Source organism: Macaca thibetana, chromosome X (genome assembly GCF_024542745.1).
Source record: "Macaca thibetana thibetana isolate TM-01 chromosome X, ASM2454274v1, whole genome shotgun sequence".
Classification (NCBI taxonomy): domain Eukaryota; kingdom Metazoa; phylum Chordata; class Mammalia; order Primates; family Cercopithecidae; genus Macaca; species Macaca thibetana.
In genome coordinates, this window is record NC_065598.1 from 105,096,368 (window position 1) to 105,114,975 (window position 18,608).

Below are 18,608 nucleotides of genomic sequence, written 5' to 3' on the forward strand. Positions count from 1 at the left end.
TAGTATAGTATTGGTCTAGCATTAGACCAGTGGTTCTCAGTGTGGTCCGTGGACCAGCAGCATCAGTGCCACCTGAGAATGTGCAGTATTAGAAATGCAAATTCCGGGGCCCCACCCAGCATTCCTGAACCAGAAACTCTGGAGGAGGAACCCAACAATCTGTGTTTTAATAAGTCCTCCAGGGGATTCTGATGCCCACTGAGATTTGAGAGCCACTGCTTTAGACTACTCCGAATATATATCCTGGCTTTCTCATTCACCAGTTGTGTGACATTGGGTAAGTTATTTAACCGCTTTTAGCTTCAGAAGTCTTATTCATAAAATAGGTAAACAATAATTGCCCTTACTTAATAGGGGTGATGCAATTATTGGATGACATAGTCCATACAAAGCCCTTGAAAAATTACTAGCACATAGTAAACTCCCAATAAATATTAACTGTTATCATTATTTTTATTGCTATCTTTTTCTTATACACAAGAATCTTCAATAAATGAGAAGAAGCCATTCTGTCCCAGGCAATAAGATAGCAATCAGGTATCTAATTTTGGAAGAACAAGAGAAAGCTATTCCAATGGTGTCATATTTACTTAACATCATGTTGTAATGAAGCATTCCCAATTTGGAAGGATTGAAAGGAAATCCCAAATGGTCCAACATCCTGGTAAGCCCAAATTGAAAGGATTACACAATCAGCCAAGCACAGGGCTGATCAGCAAGAAGATGAGGAGAAAAGAGGGCTTAGAATAGCCATTTGAAAAGTTCTCTAAAGAGCTGCAGGTAGGGCCTCCTGCTAACCTTTGCAGGAATTAGAAGAGGAACCCCTTCTGAATGAATGCAACCCTACAGGTGCCTTGCTTGGTGAGTAAATGCCCTTTTGTGCCATTGGACAAAAACTTCCAACAGGGCTCATGGTTTGAGGAGCAGAGAGTGGACTGGATTTTGGCCCTCAAGTCTAATCAGCTAGGTTTCCTTGTGCAGGGCACAACCTACATAGCCACATACAGCAGCCCTGACTATAAATTAAGGCCTTCGTCTTTGATTAATATCTCTCCTATTTGACTTTGTCAGAAGCAAAGAAAATTGGTAGTTGCTCCCAAGGCTTAAGAGAGTTGAGTTGAGAATCTGGGAGAGACTGAATCCCCCTATTCTGAGAATTTATTTATTCTTTCTTTGGTGTTGATAGTGCTTACACCTATGTGCTTATTACTGTGAGACTCGCAGATATTGTAAAACTTGAAAGAAAATGCCTATCTCCTGGATAATCCTGAGAATTAAATGAGATCTATGTGCAAATGTCTTGTAAAATGTAGAGAGCTGTTTACACGTAAAGTAATAGTATGGTTGCTCTTATTGTCTCTATGGCAGCATATAGTAACACCTCTGCTGTTTCCCCACCCAAGAGCCCATGGCTATTATTATTGCTATTATTACCTACTATTAAATATATCATTGCATTGATATTATGTAAGTGTAACTTAGACCTGTCTCTGAGAAAGACACTTCCTCTAACTCCAGTAAGGTGCCAATGAGAGTTCCTAATTGGAAATATTAATTTATAAGAATCAGAAGTGTCATACCAGCCAGTAATAGGCTGCTCTTCTCTCCCCTCCCACACCACTACCACCATCACTACAACCATCACTGCCACTGCCACATGGCAATGCCATCACTACTTTTGCGAACAGATCAGAAAAAATAAATAAATAAATGAAAAATAACTAGTTCAACCATTATGGAAAACAGTATGGCGATTCCTCAAGGATCTAGAACTAGATGTACCATATGACCCAGCCATCCCATTACTGGGTATATACCCAAAGGAGTATAAATCATGCTGCTATAAAGACACATGCACACATATGTTTATTGCGGCACTATTCACAATAGCAAAGACTTGGAATCAACCCAAATGTCCATCAGTGACAGACTGGATTAAGAAAATGTGGCACATATACACCATGGAATACTATGCAGCCATAAAAAAGGATGAGTTTGTGTCCTTTGTAGGGACATGGATGCAGCTAGAAACCATCATTCTTAGCAAACTATCACAAGAACAGAAAACCAAACACCGCATGTTCTCACTCATAGGTGGGAACCGAACAATGAGATCACTTGGACTCGGGAAGGAGAACATCACACACCGGGGCCTATCATGGGGAGGGGGCAGGGGGGAGGGATTGCATTGGGAGTTATACCTGATGTAAATGACGAGTTGATGGGTGCTGACGAGTTGATGGGTGCAGCACAGCAACATGGCACAAGTATACATATGTAACAAACCTGCACGTTATGCACATGTACCCTAGAACTTAAAGTACAATAATAATAAAAAAAAATGAAAAATAAAAAAAACCTTTCAATTATTTCTACTACTTCCAAATATTTCTAGGCCCCTCCAAAGGAAGGGGTCCCTTTCCACTGTGTTTTGCACGTCACAAAAGCTCCTCTCTGAAGGTTTGCTTGGGGGTCCACAATGTTAAAAAGCAGCCTCATATCCAGCAAAATAGGGAAGAAGTCAGGCTCTGCCTTCTTCAGCCCTTCTCAGATGAAGTCACACAAAAAGTTTATCGTCTGTTTAGTTCTTCTCAGTCCCAGCAGTTGAGAAGAGCTGGAAAAGTAGCTAAAGCTGTGATCTAGTATGTGCCATGCATGGTGTGTTGCAGTCTTCCTCACTGCTATGTTGACCCAATCTGTACTCATTGGCTTCTGGCGCAGTTTCTCACCAAATCTCCAATTTTCTAATGGGACCAAAGATGTGCCCTGAACTTTAGGCCACTTAATTAAAGCTCTGATAATCTATTTTTGTTCATTCTCTGGATCCTGCTTTACATGTTTCCATGGGCTGGGGCATTGTTTTCAACAAATGATCAAGTGGACAACAAGGGCAATGTCTATCTTACTTTAACACTCACTCCCCTTCCACCATTCCCTCTGTTACACCTCACCCACCAGTTGGCATGCCCTCAGATACAGACATGTGCCTGTACCAGGTATGGGTATTACACACTCCTTTGAACAAAGCACAATGAGCTGCCTGAGGTTGTACTCAGGCCACAGCCTAACCTATGGCTCAGTTCCCCTGCCCCCACCCCACCCACATTCTGACTCATGTCACTGAGGTCCCAGCATGCCTCATCTGAATCTCCCTATGTTTTGTCAAAAAACAAAGGAAAATCCTGCAGTGCAGAGCTTTTGTCTTCACTCCCTTTTATCTCTCTTTCTGAATCCCTCCTCCACTTCCTGTTGCTGTACTTGCTATTCAAGGTCTTCCTTTGCTCCATAACCATCCTCTCTAGTTTTTTTCTCCACATCCTCAAAATTTCCATTCCCTTAGTGAGCAGATCTGTACTGTAATAAAGAAAACAATCTGACTAAGCGAAGTCATATTAAAACAATGGGAACTTAAAGTGAGAAATATTTATTTGCATTATTATTAAGTTAAAGCAGCGTTTCTCAACTCTGGCTGCACATTACAAGCGCCTGGGAAGCTATTTAAAATACCTTTGCTGGGAGCCACCACAGACGAATTCTAGTAGAATTTCTGGAGGTGGCACTGTGGCACCAGTAGTCCTGAAAAGATGTCCAGGTAATTCTAGCGTGCAGCCAGACTGAGAACCCTTGACCTAAAGGAATCTCTAATGGTAGGACAATAATATGTGCATTTGCTTCCTCCCTGCCTCAAAGGGGTTGTGGGTGGTTAGCACTCAATCCTAATTCTTCTCAGTCTGGCAGCCTAAAGAGCTTCAGGGCCTGTATTTATTTAACATTTTATGGTAGAGGCCAAAATGTCATTTCAAAGTATACAAATGGGTGGGATGTGAAACATTCATGGAATATAAACTTGCAGGAGACATTGGGCTTCAAGAAGATTTGTAACATATTATAAAGTTATGATACTAAATATATTAGCCTGTTCCTGGCATGGCTCCTCCCTGCAAATGATTTTATATCTTTCAAAATAATTCTATGCTCTGCTTTGAAAGTATCAAGCTCTATTATGAAGTAATCAGAGCCACACTGATTACTAAACATCACGGAATCTTGTCAACTGGAGCTGGAGGCAGATTACGGTAGTTCTGGAACTAAAAACTCCTCTTGCCCTCATCCTCTTGTAATCATCATAATTAAGGTCCAATACTGAAGCCACTTGAAACTTAAAACAGGCTTCTGGTTATAGGCCAGGCCAAAGCTGCACCATTCTCTAACAAACTCATTTTAAGGAAATTACTGGGACCAGGACTAATCCTTGAAGGAATCAGTTTGTCAAATAGTTTCTGAGGTATCTGTCCTAAAGTGGTGGAGTGGCTGCAGTGGGGGAATGAGCAGTGTTTCTATGAATCATAGCCATCTCCAGAGGAAGGTAAAATGGAGGTTAAAAAATTGGAATAGAAAAAAATCAAAACCAGGTGTCACAAGGGCTTGCCATAAGTGTAAGTAAAAGAGATCTGATTCAAGAGGACCAGGAAGGGCCCCCTTTTGCCAAAATCCACCCAACTAACTTTGAGAATGATAGCTTTAGTGGGTCAAGTCCTTTGCTTCACATTTGGTCTATTGTCTCTGCAAGAATCATCTTTGAACATTAAGCTTCCATTGGAAGGGGAAACTGTTAAAATTTAGACAGTCTTCTCATTTTAATATGCTTTCATTCATCAGCTAGGTTCCCTCCATATCAACTAGCTGTGTGCTGCAAAAAGAAAAGCCCTGCTTTGAGAAGAGGCAGAAGGTATGGACATTTTGGAGTCCAGAGAAGACAGATTCTAAATAAGTGTCCCACAAGGACACTGGGTACCTTTGAAGGAAAGTATCCAGAAAGGAGTCAAAAGTAAATCTCTCCTCAGTGACTAGAACAAACAAAAATGAAGCCATAAGAAGACCCTCACCTCCCCATACCATTTTGGCACTTTTGAAGCTACCAGGGTCCTAAGGGCAGAAAGAAAGGATGTATGGCTACAGTGCTCTTGACACCATCCTTCACTCAGGCGCTAAGAGCAGGCACTAGCCTCCACAGGCATATGAAGCACAGAGTTCTTTGTACTTTTATTCAGTTCATAAAATAGGCTCTGTTGAAGCAGGGCAGTCTTGGGACCTGAGTGTGAGTGAAAAAGGGCAAATGTGTGAAGAAATGGGAAGGGATGTGCTACCCTAGGGTGTAAGGGTAGGAAACCTTTTGGAGATTGTAATCTCTTTCCCTGAAGTCACGTTTAAATTTCAACCGGAGAAAGCACTCACTGCGAATTCGGTCTGCCTGGTGAATCCTCTGGAGAGCTTTCCGAATGCTTTGGCTGTCTTGTCCTGTGGTCAGGACGACCCCTACAGGTAAGCCGTGGCTCCGCAGAGCACTTGCGACTCGATTGGCTGTATGCACCCAAATGTCTTCATCTGAGGAAATGACTCCAGCATGAGCCCACTGGAAATATTTCATGACAGTTACAAGCACCCGAATGGGAGAAGGGAGTGTCCGAGAAAAGGTCGGGTAGCTATTTTTATTGTCTAATTCATAATTCACACAAGCCCAAGAGAAAATCCCTTTGTCCCAGCTGTTTCCCAGGAGCGAGGCTGCCTCGCAGTAGCCAGGGTTGGTAGGTCCAATAAATCCTGAGGCCATCTGGTGGTGGGAAATGAAACTGGAGAGGGCCCTCGAAGTCTGGCAATCTTCATTGAGAATCACATATTCAAAAGAGTAACTCAGGTCAAAAGATGGGTCCCGGTTGATTCGCTCAATGGCTAATCGCGCAGCAACCTCAGGCAGGGCCTTTGAAAACAGCGAATCACAAGCCCAAGGGCCCACCACCCCTATCTTGTAGGGGAGTGTCCACACCTGCTGCGGAAGGTACATGACAACCAGGAGGCACGAGCACCACAGGAACTTGGAGGACGCAAGGCCATGGTGTCCCAGCAGTTTCCTGAAAGCCGCAAACCAGAGCACAAGGCGAGAAAAACGCCAGAGTCCCAGGAACATAGCCCTGTTCTAGCTGCTTCCAGCAAGCTAATGACGAGATACTGGAGAGTTATTCTGTTTTCCCGACACGGACAGTGGTGTTTCCAAATGCCTGTCAATCAGAGGAAAAGGTTTGTTACTCACATTATTTCTGAAGCTTCTGGAAACAATCGGTTGTGAAAGAATGGCGAAGAAATGGTAGTGCCCAAACTAAAAGTTTCTTTCCCCCATCCTGACAAAACTCCTCCTCTTCCCGTACCCCTTATCTCAGTACATGGCACATCCATCCACTGTTTGCCCACTTGCTTCTTTCAGAAAACTGGAAATCACTGAGACTCCTCTTCCCCCACATTCAATTTATCACCAATTCCTGTTTACTCAACTTCAGTAATAGCTGCCCACCTTACAGTGTTGTGAAAAGCACATGAGTTAACACACAGCAAGTGCTTATAACAGAGCCTGGCAAGTCATTGGCATTATATTAGACATAGTATCATTATTATAGTTTTAAATATGTCTATTTTTCTGTCCCATACAGTTCTCTTGGAGAGAAACAGATGTAAACAGATAATGACAATGCAGAGTAAAAAGTGCTTTGATTGAGGTAGCCCAAACAGAGAGACAGAGAGGATCACCTAAACCCAGATTTCAGGGGAGGAGAGGAGGGAGGAAGAACAGTCTCTCTGGATTGAGTACGGAAAAAAAGTTAGCCAGGTGAATGAGGTTGCAGGAGTAGTTTGGTGCTAAGATGCTAAGAGCCTTCCAAACAGAAGGAACAACATGCAGAAAGACCCAGAGGTAAAGAGAGAGAGAGAGAGAGAGAGAGAGAGAGAGAGAGAGAGAGACATTATATATATATGGATTCTTAGAATTCTAAAGCATTTGTTCTGCTTGAGTCTGTGATGTCAGACAAGGCAAGGGCCAGATCACCAAGATATGCCATGATTTAATAGTGTACCCAATGGCTTTAAGCAGAGAAATGGTATTATCAGATTTCCATTTTAAAGGATTTCTCTAGCAACAATGTGGAGAATGAGTTGGAAGAAAGCAAGACTGGAGGCAGAGAGACCAGTTTGGAGTGCATCATAATAATCCCTATGAGAAATGATGACAGACCAAGAGAGTGGTAGTGAAGACCTAGAGGAATGGGATCATTTCCTCCAAGATTACAAATATCAAGGAGATTAAGAAAATAGAAATAACAAGAACTTGGTGACTGACAAGATATAGAAGGTAAGTGAAAAGAAAGCAGGACTCTAGGATGATTTTGAGCTTTTCAGACCTAGGAAACTGATTGGAAAATGGCACAAGTCTCTGAGATAGGAAACATTGGAGGAAGGAGGTGGGAGAGATGATGCATTTTGATAGAGATCTTGAATTGGTCAACAGGTGGCAATATCCAGTAGATAATATCACATACTGGAAGGCCTAGGAAAAAATAGAAAGCTGAACAAGAGTTATAAATTCTCAATAGAAAGCTGAACAAGAGTTATAAATTTGAGTGTAATCAATTGACAGAGGGTAATTTAAAACATGCCTTTTGTGGAGTAAAGAAAGAAGACAAAGGACAAAACCCCGAGACCCCACAACACTTAAAGATAGGTCAGGGAGATGTTAATAAGGAGAATCCTTAGTAAATCCTTAATTCTAATCAAAGATCAAAATAATGGCATAGCTTTCTTCAGGGCTGATCATCAGTGCTGGTGTGCGCCAGTCAGGTCAAACTGGTTGTTTATGGGCAGCAACAATTCTGTCTGTGCCAGCCCTGTTGGTTATTATCTTGACTCTCACTCCTAATTTTATGAGAAACCTTGACTCCTGAAGAGACCAATCTGAGGCATATCTAGTGAATCTTAAAGACCTACCACAAATAGTATGCCCCAACATTCATATATTGGTGAAAGCTGATTTGAACGAGAGTCAAGAAAGTCTTGGGGGAGCAAACAGTTCACAAAACAACATAAGCCAATGGCTGAGGGGTGTGTGGGATGGCGGAGGACTTCTAACTTTGCTTTGGGGACAGTGGAAAGATGATTCTGGGCTGATTATATGCATAAAAGCCTCAAATTTATTCCTAGGCCCTCAAAGATAATCTAGTCTAACCTGCTTCCAAAACTTTAAATCTATTCTCTGCACTGTGTTGAATGCATAAGAGTGAGATACAGGATGGTAGAGGTCTGAGGTGTTAACTCAGGCTTCAAAGAGCTCACAACCCAGGCTGAGCTTTAGTCAAGAGCCACATGCTTCTCCTCCCAGCTTCTTCCGGCTTCCCTCTTTTCTCTGCCGTGGCAAAATTTGGGAGCCAGGACACTGTAGGAGCCACTCATTATCTGGAGTAATATAGGAAGGGTCTCTATTTCTGGTCTGTATTGTGACAAGGATCTTGAACTACATGATATTTCTGTCCTTATAGGCCTCACTCTTTTGACCACTAGGAATGGGCAACAGTGAGGACAGCTCTATATGGGAAACAGCCCTATTCAGGGCAACAGGGCCAGAAGGCTGATGTAATGCGTCTTCTTCCCCAAACACACTAGTTTCCTGGGTTCTTTCCCAGTATCTGTGCATTTAATCCAGAAATTAGCACTTAGAATAACAAAGTCTAAGATACATACCGAATTCTTGCTGTGTGTCAAACGCTGGGCTACACTCTTTCCATGTATTGTCTCATTTTAAAAACTGAATTTAAAAAACTCATCACAGTCCTTTGAAGTATGTGTCATTATCATCACTATTTACAGATGATGAAACTGAGGCTCAGAAAGGGTAAGTAACTTGCCTAAGGGCAAACCATGGTAGAATGGAGATTTTCACCCCAGTTGATTGAGCACTATACTACATAGAAGTTCTGCAGATAGCCCCTCATCTATGAAGTCAATGAGACCACCATTATTATACCTGCTATATTAATCAAACTGAGTTTGAATCACTCATTTGCAGTTTAAAGAAGTTCCCCCAGTCACCCATGAAAGAATAAATTAGGTAGAGTTGGGGAGGGGCAGAGTAAATTGGGAGGAGCCACCAGAAATTCATTATCCAACCAGAAGTAATTTGCTACTAGTGTTCAAGCCTAGCCCTGGGACTGCCCACTTACTCCTCACTCAGTGCACAGTGCTGCACAGCTGGGGGTGGTGAACACCAGTTCCACTGCATTCTATATAAAGCTAATCCTAATCTTTGAGAATGGAAATCTTGAGGGTACACCCTTCAGCATATTAGCCCCAATTTTCAACTTCCTCATCTGCAAAATGGGGGTAAATTTAATCATTTTGAGATAAAGAATTAAATAAGTTAGAATACTAAGCACACAGTTTTCTTTCAATAAACACTGCTTCTTCCTTGCTATTTGGAAAGAGGACTCCACTGGGAATCAGAAGGCCAGGGTCCTGGACCCAGTTCTGCACCGACTCATTGTGTGACCCGAACAGATTGTTGCCTACTCTAGGTCTCTCCTTTTTCCCCTTTAGCTGGACTAGCAGATCAGCAAGTCCCTTTCTTCTCTGACCTCCATCCATCCTGGGATTGTGTACTTTGTCTAGGCAGTTACTTTTCTAAACCTCTGCACTTTGAAACTGCTGAGTTCATTCAACATTTTCTAACATTTGCTGCTCGAATTAGCTTCTCACTGGAGTTGGATTCCCCCAAAGTAGTTTGCTCTTGCTTCTATCTGGTAGATCCAGTTCCTGATCATTTTAAATTTTGGCCTAGAATCCTCTGTCAAGCATCTGTGATGTGAAGACCCCACTCCCCCACAATGCTGGAGTTACGCTACACTGAAAACCTGGGCTCCTAAAATCACTGGTTATCTTATTATCATTAATAACAAACACATGTTGAGAAGCTGGTCCGTGCTAAGACTAACTAAAAAAAAAAAAAAAAAAAAAAAAAAATGGGAGAGTATAAGGGTCTGGCCAAGAAATCTAAACAAGAAAAGCAAGCACGTACCTCAGGAGGGAGAAAACCAAGTTAGTAAGTTCCCTGCTTGCTTTTGCTTAACATTAAATCTCCAGTGCCCTTCGCAGTGCCTGACACATAGTAGGTGCCCCAAAAATATGTGTTGAATTAACACTGAAGAGGAGATACGGAGCACAAATAAAATGTTCTGTGTTACCATGTTATTTAAAATGCTCTATTTTAAGCCTTAATCAGGACCCACCTTTGGCAAAACTATCAAGGGATAAAGTTCATCTTCAAAATTCTAGTACAGCTCTCTCTGCCCTCTCGTTAATGGAGAGAAAAACAACTCTAAAGAAACTCTTTAAATGATTTGCACTAATATGTAAATCAATGATAATATTTGACACTTTCCTCTATTGCTCCCCAACCAGTGATGTTTGTTTTCTCATAAGGGGTGGGGAGAAGTTTATGCCGAAATAATTAATCTCTAATAATATAATGTCTATTTCAAGCATCAGTTGCAGGTAGGCAGAGGAGGATGGACTACTTTTTGAGTAAAAAACTGAAGAAACTTTTGGTGCCCCTCAGATCAAAGTGATTAACTGTCCATTCTAGGTCTAAGGCTGGCATTTTTGTGTTATAATCCAGGTCACTCCTAAGCACAATGCCCACCCCAAATTCTGAAAAGTTGGCTTTTTTATACCATTTCTCAAATTCGTACGACGTGGGTCCCTCCTCAGGCCACATGCCACAAAGTGCCCCTTGACATTCACTCTCAGTTGTTGCTCTTTTCCCTTTGTTAACTGCAAGATAAACATTCCCCAAGCTGAAGGTCTGCCCTTACATTTTTTCTGGTACCGGTGTGATGTATTTGGTGATATTTCTAGCTCCGTTAGGACTCCCTGGACAACCAGAAAGTTTTATGTTGCTATAGGATTTAGTCTTGATCCCCCAACTCAATATTTCACAGAAGGAAACTTATTCTTTAAAAAAGAAAAAAAAAAGGAAGGAAGGAAGGAAGGAAGGAAGGAAGGAAGGAAGGAAGGAAGGAAGGAAGGAAGGGAGGGAGGGAGGGAGGGAGGGAGGGAGGAAGAGAGAAGGAAGGAAAAGAGGAAGGGGGAGGAAGGGAGAGGGAAGGAGGGAAGAAGAGAAAGAAGGAAGGAAAGAAGAGGAGGGAGGGAGGGAAGGAAGGAAGGGAGGGAGGGAAGGAAGGAAGGGAGGGAGGGAAACAAAGGGGCAAGATAGGGGGAGGATGCCTTGAACTTCCACCTGCTGATTTCGGTTTAAGGAAAAAAACTAGCTCACTAAAGGCTTTCCTGGGGTTAATGGGAAATGTGGATATAACTAAAACAAAGTTTGAAGGTATGAAATTTTGGAAATAGAATACTAGTGACCCACAGTTGTTCTGGGGCCATTGCCTAGGTTACTCAGGTATGAACACCTGCATGGGATCAGGCTTCTATGGAAAGCGGCTAGAGCATAGGGATGTGTAATTTCATTTCAGGTAGTTTTCACAATCTGGTGGGAAGCCTGGCTTCACACAGAAAACCACTGTTCTTTAAACATGTACAAAGAAAGACTATGACAAATAGCTCTGAGGGAAATGGTTCCTCATACTAGCTTGTCAAGCCGAGGACTTCTATGAAAGATTAATTTGTCTTTCTAGTTACAGCCTGAATCAAGTTAACAGCTTGTATAAGACAACATCAGGAAGAAATAAAAAGGAATCATGAGACAAACCAAACGAAAGCTTGGATGAGAGCCTTTGAGCTCAAATCTTGACTTACAGTATCTCGAAGGCTCTCTTTAACCCGTCTTTCCTTTACTCTTTAATTTTTTTTTTTTTTTTTTTTTTTTTTTTTTTTTTTTTTTTTTTTACTACATATTGCAGTAAAACTAATGTATCTCAATCAGAGTCTCAGCTCCCAGGTGGGCTGTGTTTTATTTCCCCCATTACAATCTTTCTTATAAACAAGGACTGTCAACTACTCACCAAGTAATTCACCGCTCAAATGTCTTCAGTTTACTGCCTGCGCATGCAGACCACTGGCATAGCTACCTCAGTGTGCCCATTTCTTTGCATCCTCTATGCATTCACAATCCTGTCAAGGACTCCAGTCTGTTGATAAATTCCATTAATGGGGTAAATAGTTGAAAGCATTAGTAAACGTTTTGAAAATCACTCTTCAGCATCCGCAGACCAAGACTTGGATTAGGATTTAGAGTGACACTTCTAATCCTTTAAATTGATCCCACCTGTAGCAGAGTTAGTGCTGACCTAAATGCAATGACCCAGAGATTAACAATTAAAGTCCTCTGGATAAATACGTCCTCCACAGACTACTGCCTTCTTTTACCTTTCAAAGTCAGACACAAACTCTCAGATTTTGCCTCTGTGTTCTTCCTTTTTCCATTCTGTCTAATAACCACCAATCGCCCTTTCTCCAGGACAGTTCTAAATGCCAAAACATTCATCAGCTGTGAGTCAGCCTAGCATATAAAAGGTGATCCAGGCTGGCTCCCTGCAAAATTCAAAGCAGGTGAATTTTGTCTCCTTCTCCTATTCTCCTTAAGTGCCTTCACTGCCTTTCCTTCCAAGAGAGATTCCCTACTTCCCTCTACACCTTTGTACAGAGACATCGTTTCTCCCATACTTTAGATGTATTCCTTTTCCTTAATAAGTTCCTCTCTGTCCTGGGCACCATTCACTCAGGGCCCTGTTCTGGATTCCCAATGTGCGAACTGAGATGTTAAGGGCCAAAAATGACTTCTATTAAATGAGTAATGTTTTTTAATAATAGTTGTATTGAGATATAATTTATCTACCACAAAAGTATACAATGTAGGGGTCTTTTAAGTATATTCAAACACTTGTGCAACATTTTCATTATCCCCACAAAGAAATTCTATTCTTGTTTAAAAGTCACTCCCCATTTCTCTCCTCCTCCTAGCCCCAGGCTGCCACTAATTTACTTTCTCTATGGATTTTCCTATTCTGAACATTTCATATAAATGGAATCATGCAACATGTGATCTTCTGTGAGTGGCTTCTTTCACTTAGCATACCATTTTCAAGGTTCATGCATGTTCTAGCATGTATCAGTACTTCACTTCTTTTGTGGCCAAATAATACTCTACTTTTTTGGATATACCACACTATCAGTTGGTGGAAATTTGGGTTGTTTTCACCTTGGGCTATTGTGAATACTGCTTTTATTACCTTTGTGTAAAAGTTTTTATATGGACATATTGTTTTTATTTCTCTTTGGCATATACCCAGGGAATTGCTGGGTCATATAATAACTCTATGTTTAACATTTTTTGAATTAGCAAACTGTTTTCCAAAGTGTATGCACCATTTTTCATTCCAACCAGCAATATATGAGGGTTTTTTACCTACATTCTTACCAACACTTGTTATTATCCATCAATATTTTTATTTAAGTATGACAGGTATTTTATATGTACATTATCTTACATTATATTCACAACAACCATGAAGGTAGATATTACCCATTCTTTCCATTTTATAAATGAGGATGCCAAGACTGAGATAAATTAGGCAATAATCATACTTACTGAGTGCCGATGATGTGACAGGCATTTTCGGAAGCCCTGTCTCCTTGGATCTCCACAGTGACCCCATGAGATAGATACTATTTGAATTCCCAGATGCCCAGAGAGGTTAAAGTAACTTACCGAAAATCACACAGCCACTGGTCAGTAAAGACAGAATTTGAACTCAGACACTCTAATTCTAGTAGGTAATAGAGCCAGAAAATTTAAACCATTTGGCTCCAAGAAAGCTCACATTTATCCTTGATGTATTCCACTAATGCACCTTTGTGCTATCCCTCCAAAGACTGCTTGCACTCTAACAGGGTCTCCAGAAACACACCATGACTACCCAAAGGAAACAATCCCTAATTGTAGAATTTCAGGTGACCTGATGGGAATACTGGTGCAAGTGAGGGCCCCAGTTAGCATTCTGTATCTACTGCTGCATGGTGCCATGAGCAACTCCAGCATGGATTTTATGAGAAGGTTCTGATGAGGACTAGGATGTTCAAGGGACCATCATTCAAGGAATGTTCCAAAATCCTGAATAGACATAAGATTCTAAATTTATAGGTAGAAATAGCTGGGAATTGGCACATAAATAAAATTTCTAAAGTGAATTTGCTTCTTTTGATTAAGAGTTCCACAAACACTTGTTGCTTTATGGGCTTTACATATACTGACTCAATGGATCATCACAACTGTCCTATGGGGTAGGTATTATCATCATCCACATTTTGTAGATGAAAAACTGCGGCACAAAGAGATTACGTAACTTGCCCAAGGGCATACAGTTAGTTTGTGGTGAAGCCACCTGTGAAAATAAGTAATCTAACTTTAGAGTCAGAGCTCTTAACCACTGCCTCTTAATCACAGTATGGGGCTCACTGGATTTATCCATAAACTCAAAAATTCCCATTGGATCTCTAAGTTTTAGTTACAGTATAATTAAAGATGATTTTAGAACAGAAATCTAAAACCATTTGGGGTCCTCATGAATCTAAAATTATACAGATACTTCAAATCCATTTGCAAGTACAAACTTAAGAATTATTCCTACACACCTTTTAGAACTGCTATCAGAAACATCAGCACACTGTATGATTAAGTATTGACCTTAGTGTTCTCACAGACTCACAGCACCAGAATGTTCATGGATTCTACTAGATGTTGTTGGAACTCATATCCGTTCCTCTCTATGTTTCCAATATCAAAGCCAAAAAAAAAAAAAAAAAAAAAAAAAAAAAAAAAAAAAAAAAAAAAAAAAAAAAAAAAAAAAAAAAAAAAAAAAAAAAAAAAAAAAAAAAAAAAAAAAAAAAAAAAAAAAAAAAAAAAAAAAAGAAAAAAAAAAAAAAAAAAAAAAAAAAAAAAAAGAAAAGTAACAATTTACAAAATTTTCATCTTCTCTGGATGATCTTTACTTCCTCAGGTGCCATGGAATGAAAGAATCCAAAATAGCACCCTCTCCCTCCACAAAACTATGAAGCCAGTCACATCACTTTAGCTTTCCTCTTAACATTAGCCGCAAGGAAAAAAAAAATGTAGCCCTTTTACATTTAATATATATTACTACTAAACACTACAGGGAACTCCTAATTACATACACCATGGGAAATGGCCTTACATAATATTAGCCTAGGATCCTTGTATTCCTTTGGAGACTAAGATGCAGGGCTGGGGCATGAGGTATAAAAATGATTCAGGATGGTGTGCTTCTAGTTAATCATCCAGAATAAGGCTTAGACAAGTAGCTCCTTGTCCTGGGGAAAGTGAGAACCTGCGGAACAAGGGAGGTGATGGACGAAGACAAATTAGAATTAGAGAGGGAAACTACAAGAAAGGATGTTAGGCAAACTTACACATTTTGCTTCATTCCAGTGAGGGCTCTGAAATGTGGTTCTTGACTTTCCTTTAGATTTTTCACCTAACCCTACCTGACAGAAAGTTATTTTTCTAATTCAGTAGTAATAACAAAATTCTCTGTCTGCTTATAGTACTCAACAAATACTTATAGCACTCAGCAAGACATATATTGTTTCATAAAAGTAGAATAGCTTTGGGCAACAAGCAAAATGATAATTTCCGGTTTTTGAGTGTCTCCTTTCAACTGGCACTGTTAGCATTACTTCATTTATTTCTCACACCATCCCTAAGAGGTAGAGAAAATTCTTATTCTCACTTTAGAGATAGAGAAAAAAAAAAATAAAGCACAGGAAGTTTGTGTATTTTGGCCAAAGTCACACAGCTGATAAATGGTGGAACCATGATGCAAATTCAGGTAGCATGGTTCCAGGGCCTGACGCTGAATAACTGCTATACTGCTTCAGGATGCAAAGAAGTTATTGAAGTGTATTACGCTTGCATATTTACAGTATACGTTATTTTGTTTACATATATGTGTGTGTGTTTGTGGCATTATAAATGAGTTTGCTTTTCTTCAGTTTTGAGTGGAGAGGTGACCCAGCTTTCTGCCACATTCAGCCCAGAAAACGTGACCCGAATAGATCTCAGTGCTGCCCTCTAGTAGTCAGCTCCCACACTGAAAGTAACGCCAAGGTTGTAATGACACCATATAGCCGCAAGATGTCACTATTTTACCACTATTATCAAACTCCTCTAAGATCAATTTTTTTTAGAAATTAATACAAGTTGCCTGATTGTTGTAAAAATATGTTAGAAAATTCGGAACAGTAAAAACCAGAAAAAATTTTTTGTTTGTATTGAATCCTGTATTTTTCCAAGGTTAAACTCAAACCAGGTATACAATTTTGTAAACTTTTTTTTTTAATTTGACATTAAAACGTACCTATGTTCTCACTAAGGGCACAGGATTTGGAGTCAAACTGACTTGCCTTCAAATCCCAGCTCCATATTCCCCAGCTGTGTGACCTGAGGTTAATTACTTAATTTCCCTAAAGCCTTAGGTTTCCTCAAATGAAAGAAATTATGATAAACAGAACTATTTCCCAGCACTGTTGTGGGGATTAAAAAGAATGATGCATATTAAGTGTCGCACACAGTGGGTGCTCAAAACATGGCATTTCTTTAGACCATGCTAATCCCATGGCACTCTTGTTTTTAGAAGCTCCACTCTACATTTTTTATCACATATACTTTGACATGTACACACCCCGTATCCTATGTTAAATAAGTATATTTTTTGCTAAAAATTTGAGACGATTTTAAAATTTTGCCTTTGAAATTTATTATCAGTTATGCTTCTTAGCAGAGATTATATATACTAAAGAATTCTTACAAACTGATACAATCTAACCAACCATTTTCCCAATGTGTCAAAATTGTTCTGAACACAAAATGTAATAATCTATAAAAATGATGAGTTACATTTTTTGACATTTACTTAAACATTTATAGACTTTGATTTTGCAGTTATCTTCATATTTTGAAGCCAATAGCTTTTGTCAAGCTTCAAACCCCTTTGGCAGATCCTTGGGAAGTTCGTAGGCCTTAGGTATTGTCCTTGTAGTGCTCAATGGATTAAAATAAAAGAATCTGGTTAACATTATTATCATTTCACTTATGCATTATTTTATGGCTACAGAATATTAAATTTTGTATATGTTCCAAAATGTACTCAATCATTCCTCTAGTATTATATATTTAGGTAGTTTCCAAATTTTCCCTCTTATAAATGATGCTACAATGCATATCGTTAAATATAAACCTCTTTTCAGTGTATTAGGATTATTAATTTAGGATAGATTCCCAGAAGTAAAATTGCTGAGTCAGAGTGTATGAATATCAGTAATGGTGCTTAACATGTATTGTCCAATTACTTTCCAAAATATTTGGACCAATTTATGCTCTCACCAATGGTCAATAAAATAAAAGTGTCCATTTTATTGCCCTGTCACCAGCTGCAGGTTGTCTCAAATTTATATTTGTCAATTGTATAGGCCAGAAACAGATGTTTGGTATTAACATCTATTTTTCTATTACTATTGGGTTATTTTAAAATTATTTTCTCATAATTTTATAAGTCATACACATTTTCTGCTTTGTGAATCTTCTCCTTGTCTCTTTCCCTGCTTCTAAGGTCCAGTGGTAGACAGAGGATCCCCCAAAATTAGTGTTTTTGCACAGTCTTATGCAGAAGCAGGTAGTTAATAATGCTATATAGTGCTTATAAACTGTGCTAATACTATGGATTGGCTTGCTTCACTTCCATTCCACCGCAGAATCTTCTGTACCTAAGATTTTGCATGTGTATTAGATGTCACCAAGTAGATGCACTTATATGAAGTTCGGCAGTTAAAAGTGGGCTGAAAAACTATCTGTATACATGAGGTTTTCTGCAGTGTTCATTTTCCACCTTCCTAGGTATCAAGAGGAAGTGATGTGCTATCCCCACCAAAGTCAACAATAGCAGCATCCTGATCTGGTTTCTAATCACGGGGTCACAGCTATTGGATGCTCTTCGTCTAGCTCCCTAAGTATTCGGAAACAGCTGCAGCTGCTGCAAACGAGAAAATAGCAGGTTCTTGATTCTGGCAGAGCTCTACGGGTGACATCAAAGGTAGTAATTCCCTTAAAGTTTCAGTTCCATATTTTTCTGGAACTATGCTTGTGAAATAGGCCTGTAGACCTTCCAGCAATCTTATAAGTACTCAGTACCCTGTTTTAAATTCCTTCCTGTAAATTGTTAGGAACTTTTTGGAACATGATCTAACAGTATATATTACAATATAAAAATATATATACACTTTGACCTAGCAATTGTACTTGGAAAATTCTCTTGCACGGAAATAAAAGCATTAACATGCATTGTCACAAAGATATTTATTGCAGTGTTATTTTAGTGGCAGAGAACAACCTCAGGAAACCCTGAATGCCCACCAACGAGGGAGTGGTTACATTCATTACAGAACATCCATGCTGCAGAATACTATAAATCAAACTAAAAAATTTAAAAATTGTTTTAAAAAGAAAAGGTTGTCCATTTATTGATCTGAAAGTATGCCATGATACATTTAAGGAAATGGTCTGTATGATTCCATTTTTGTAATTAAAGAGGCAAGCACATTCCTTTCTGCTTAACAAACTTACCGTGGTTTCTGTTTTCTGCCCTGAACCCTGACTGGTACACACACTGTCATCATTATCACCATTAAACATTATATATCTGAGGTGATGCAAACAGCTGGTTTCTCATCCCAGTTATGAATCTCATAAATAAAATAAATATACA

General features: G+C 39.6%; 1 protein-coding gene across 1 annotated transcript in view; it reads right to left on the reverse strand.

Moving 5' to 3' along the window:
* The window catches only part of GUCY2F (guanylate cyclase 2F, retinal), a 111,042-nt gene extending 98,987 nt beyond the window's left edge, over positions 1-12,055 (reverse strand). Inside the window, exons 1-2 of the mRNA XM_050775226.1 lie at positions 11,835-12,055; positions 5,236-6,056 (exon numbers count right to left, since the gene is read on the reverse strand). Of these exons, the coding sequence (XP_050631183.1) occupies positions 5,236-5,965 (730 nt within the window). The 5' untranslated portion in view covers positions 5,966-6,056; positions 11,835-12,055. The remainder of the gene's footprint in view (positions 1-5,235; positions 6,057-11,834) is intronic.
* Between the last annotated feature and the right edge of the window lie 6,553 nt (positions 12,056-18,608).